Source organism: Gadus macrocephalus, chromosome 9 (assembly GCF_031168955.1).
Source record: "Gadus macrocephalus chromosome 9, ASM3116895v1".
Taxonomy (NCBI): Eukaryota; Metazoa; Chordata; class Actinopteri; order Gadiformes; family Gadidae; genus Gadus; species Gadus macrocephalus.
The window spans coordinates 19,057,173-19,060,250 of NC_082390.1; the positions used below are offsets into that span (position 1 = coordinate 19,057,173).

At 55.2% G+C, this 3,078-nt stretch overlaps 1 protein-coding gene across 1 annotated transcript in view; it reads right to left on the reverse strand.

Annotated features, from left to right (window-relative positions):
• Window positions 1-3,078, reverse strand: part of megf11 (multiple EGF-like-domains 11) — a 19,522-nt gene that overhangs the window by 8,532 nt on the left and 7,912 nt on the right. The window contains exons 3-4 of the mRNA XM_060061600.1: window positions 2,927-3,073; window positions 1,149-1,283 (exon numbers count right to left, since the gene is read on the reverse strand). Coding sequence (XP_059917583.1) covers window positions 1,149-1,283; window positions 2,927-3,073 — 282 coding nt within the window. The remainder of the gene's footprint in view (window positions 1-1,148; window positions 1,284-2,926; window positions 3,074-3,078) is intronic.

The window sequence follows — 3,078 nt, forward strand, 5'->3', positions numbered from 1 at the left end:
TGTCCCTCGCCCAATATCCCCCCTTTCCAGTGTTGCCTACGTGAGGCATTAGCGGGAGCTGCGTTTGGCCTGACCGTCACCGCGGCGACAGGTACATCAAAGCAGGCGTTGAGTTAAAAAAACGGGAATAGACGGCATAGCAGATCAGATGCTCGTCGGTGCGAGGGAGATGCAGCAGCCTCACTCATTTTGACTCAGGGTTACTCTAACGACCCTCCCTTTTCATGTTCTCCCAGCTGCCTGTTCTCAGCCGTCTCCAGCACGTTATTAGGGCCGGGGAAGTGCCCCCCCCACCCCCATCACCGCCGTGGCGCTGCTCATTCAAGGGGGTGGTCAGGCCTCTGCACCCGGGGGGCCCTTCATTAGCCCAGGCCTTGGACTGGGAGCTGGGCAGTGCTGGGGGGGGTTGGGGGATATCGAGGGTGCTCACCCACCCAGAGGAGCCGGAGCTGCTGGGCGGAGGACGGCCACACCCGTCCACAGTACCCCCCCCCCCCCCCCTAACCCCTGTCCTGCCACCCTAGCCGCCCCCCAGCCCCCTTGCTGCGCCACGCTGTAGTAATTACCAGCCAGACAAATTATCGCCGGCTTCCCTTGCCTTTAGCGAGCCTATTAAACTTTTATTCACATGACATTCCTCAAAGCCATGAAAGAGAATTCAAAATATCCTCCCTGCCTTTTCTGCAATGCCTGAAATAAGAAAGACTGGTAAAATATTGGAGGTGAAAATGGACCTTGTATCTGCACCTCACTGGCGTCGTTCTGGTTCGTCGCTCGGCAGCGGCTAAAGCTAGTCCAAACAAAACAAACACAACCCGAGATATTCACATCGGGCTGCGGCCGCGGCATGAGGGAGCGGAGCACAATGTTGACTTCATGTCGTCCTCCCACTCCAAAACATCGTTCGGAGCATATTGTCTTGAGATAATCAAAGCAAAGTCTGCGCGTCGTGCCGCGGCGTTGGCAAACTGTCAAACTATCCCAACAAAGGCACAGGAAGCGAGTCACTGGAGGTCATGACGTGACGCTCCAGAACGCCAGTGTTTCCAGGGGCTCTGCAATACTAACGTAGCTACAGGTCATCGCAGAGAGGGGGCGGTCGGCTCGCTAAAAGAGACAGCATGGGGGGAGAACAGGGGAACACTTACCCATGTTGCACAGGGTGCCCACGAACCCGGACAGGCACTCGCAGCGGCCCGTCACGTGGTGGCACGTCCCGGTGCTGTGCACACAGTGGGGGCATGGTTGGCTGCACTCCTGGCCGTAGTGCCCCGAGAGGCAGACTGGAGAGGGAGGGGCCAGCAGGGAGGAGAGACATAGATGGAGAGTGGGTGAGAGAGGGTTAGAGAGTGACAGAGAGAGACCACAGGGTAGATATATATATATATATATATATATATATATATATATATAGAGAGAGAGAGAGAGAGAGAGAGAGAGAGAGAGAGAGGAGAGAGAGAGAGAGATTGATTTAATTGTTGATAGAGATGTGGCAGATACAATTTTCTGACAAAGACAATCTTCTTCAGTTCTGGACATTATGCAGAGTTTATAACAGAAAATGGCTAGAGAGAGAGAGACCTACAGTGAGAGTGAGACAGAGAGAGTGCAAGAGAGACACACAGAGAGAGACACACACACACAAACTTGAATGGTTCTCTCTCTTAAATTCTGGCCAAACTGATGTTTACAGGACTGCCGCTGTGAGATTCACTCCCAATCAGTGAGGTCATCTTTTTTAGAGCACCATCAGAACGACAAAGAGAGAGAACAAGAAAGACAGAGAGAGAGAGAGGGAGAGGGAGAGAACAAGAAAGAGTGAGAGAGAGAGAGAACAAGAAAGTGTGAGAGAGAGAGAGAGAGAGAGAGAGAGAGAGAGAGAGAGAGAGAGAACAAGAAAGTGTGAGAGAGAGAGAGAGAGAGAGAGAGAGAGAGAGAGAGAGAGAGAGAGAGAGAGAGAGAGAGAGAGAGAGAGAGAGAGAAAGAGAGAAAGAGAGAGAGAGAGAGAGAGAGAGCGCTCTTCCAGAGATCAAGACTAGCACTCCAAGCGAGCAGGGCCCCATCGTGTGTCTGATGAGCCTTAAGCAGGCCTTGTTCACCCCCCTCCCCCCGCTGAGAGCTGGAGGTGGTGGTGGTGGTCATGTGGTGGTAGTGATGGTACGGGGGTGTGCTGGAGAGGGACATGTGGTGGTGTGGTGGTTGTGGTGGGTTGGTGGTTCTGGTATTGTTATGGTGGTTGTGGTGTGGAGTGGGTGGTGGTGGTGGTGGTGGAGGTCATGTGGTGTTGCTACTGGTGGTATGTTGGTGGTGGTGGTGGTGGTGGTGGTGGTGGTGGTGGTGGTGGTAGTGTAGTGAGGTGGGTGGTAGTGGTGTTGGTGCTGGTTGTGATGGTTGGTGGGGGTGGTGGTAAGTTGGTGGTGGTGGGGGTGGTGGTGGTGGTGGTGGTGGTGGAGGTGGTGGTGGTGGAGGTGGTTGTTGGTGGGGGTGGTGGCACTGGTGGTGGTGGTGGTTGTTGGTGGGGGTGGTGGCACTGGTGGTGGTGGTTGGTGGAGGTGGTGGTGGTGGTTGGTGGAGGTGGTGGTGGGGCTGGTGGTAGTGCTGGTTGGTTGGGGTTGGACATGGGAGGAGGTGGCTGAAGGACAGCATGATTAAGTGAAAGCTGTGATGAAGGGCTGTACACTCAGGCGTTTATGACCGGCACAACTAAGTGCTTCTGCCTCCCCATCCCCCCCCACCCCCCCCCCCCTCACACCCACACCCTTCGGCTGTCTTTCCCTCTGCGATCCTTCAGGAACAAGGTCAATATTGTGTTGGTGTTTGGTGACTGCGCCCGGGCCGGCACCGCAAACACAAACACAACATGTTTTATAATGAAGACACCAAAACAAACGGGGGAGCACAGTGATGGAGTCTCCTCCCCCCCCACCTCTTCTGCAGTACGTCCCTCTGTATCCCGCGGCGCACACGCAGCTGCCGTCCTCCGCGGAGCAGGAGCCCCCGTTCAGACAGTAGCAGTTCACAGAGCAGTTGGGCCCCCAGAAGCCCTGGGGACAGACACTGTCGCAGTGGATCCCTGTG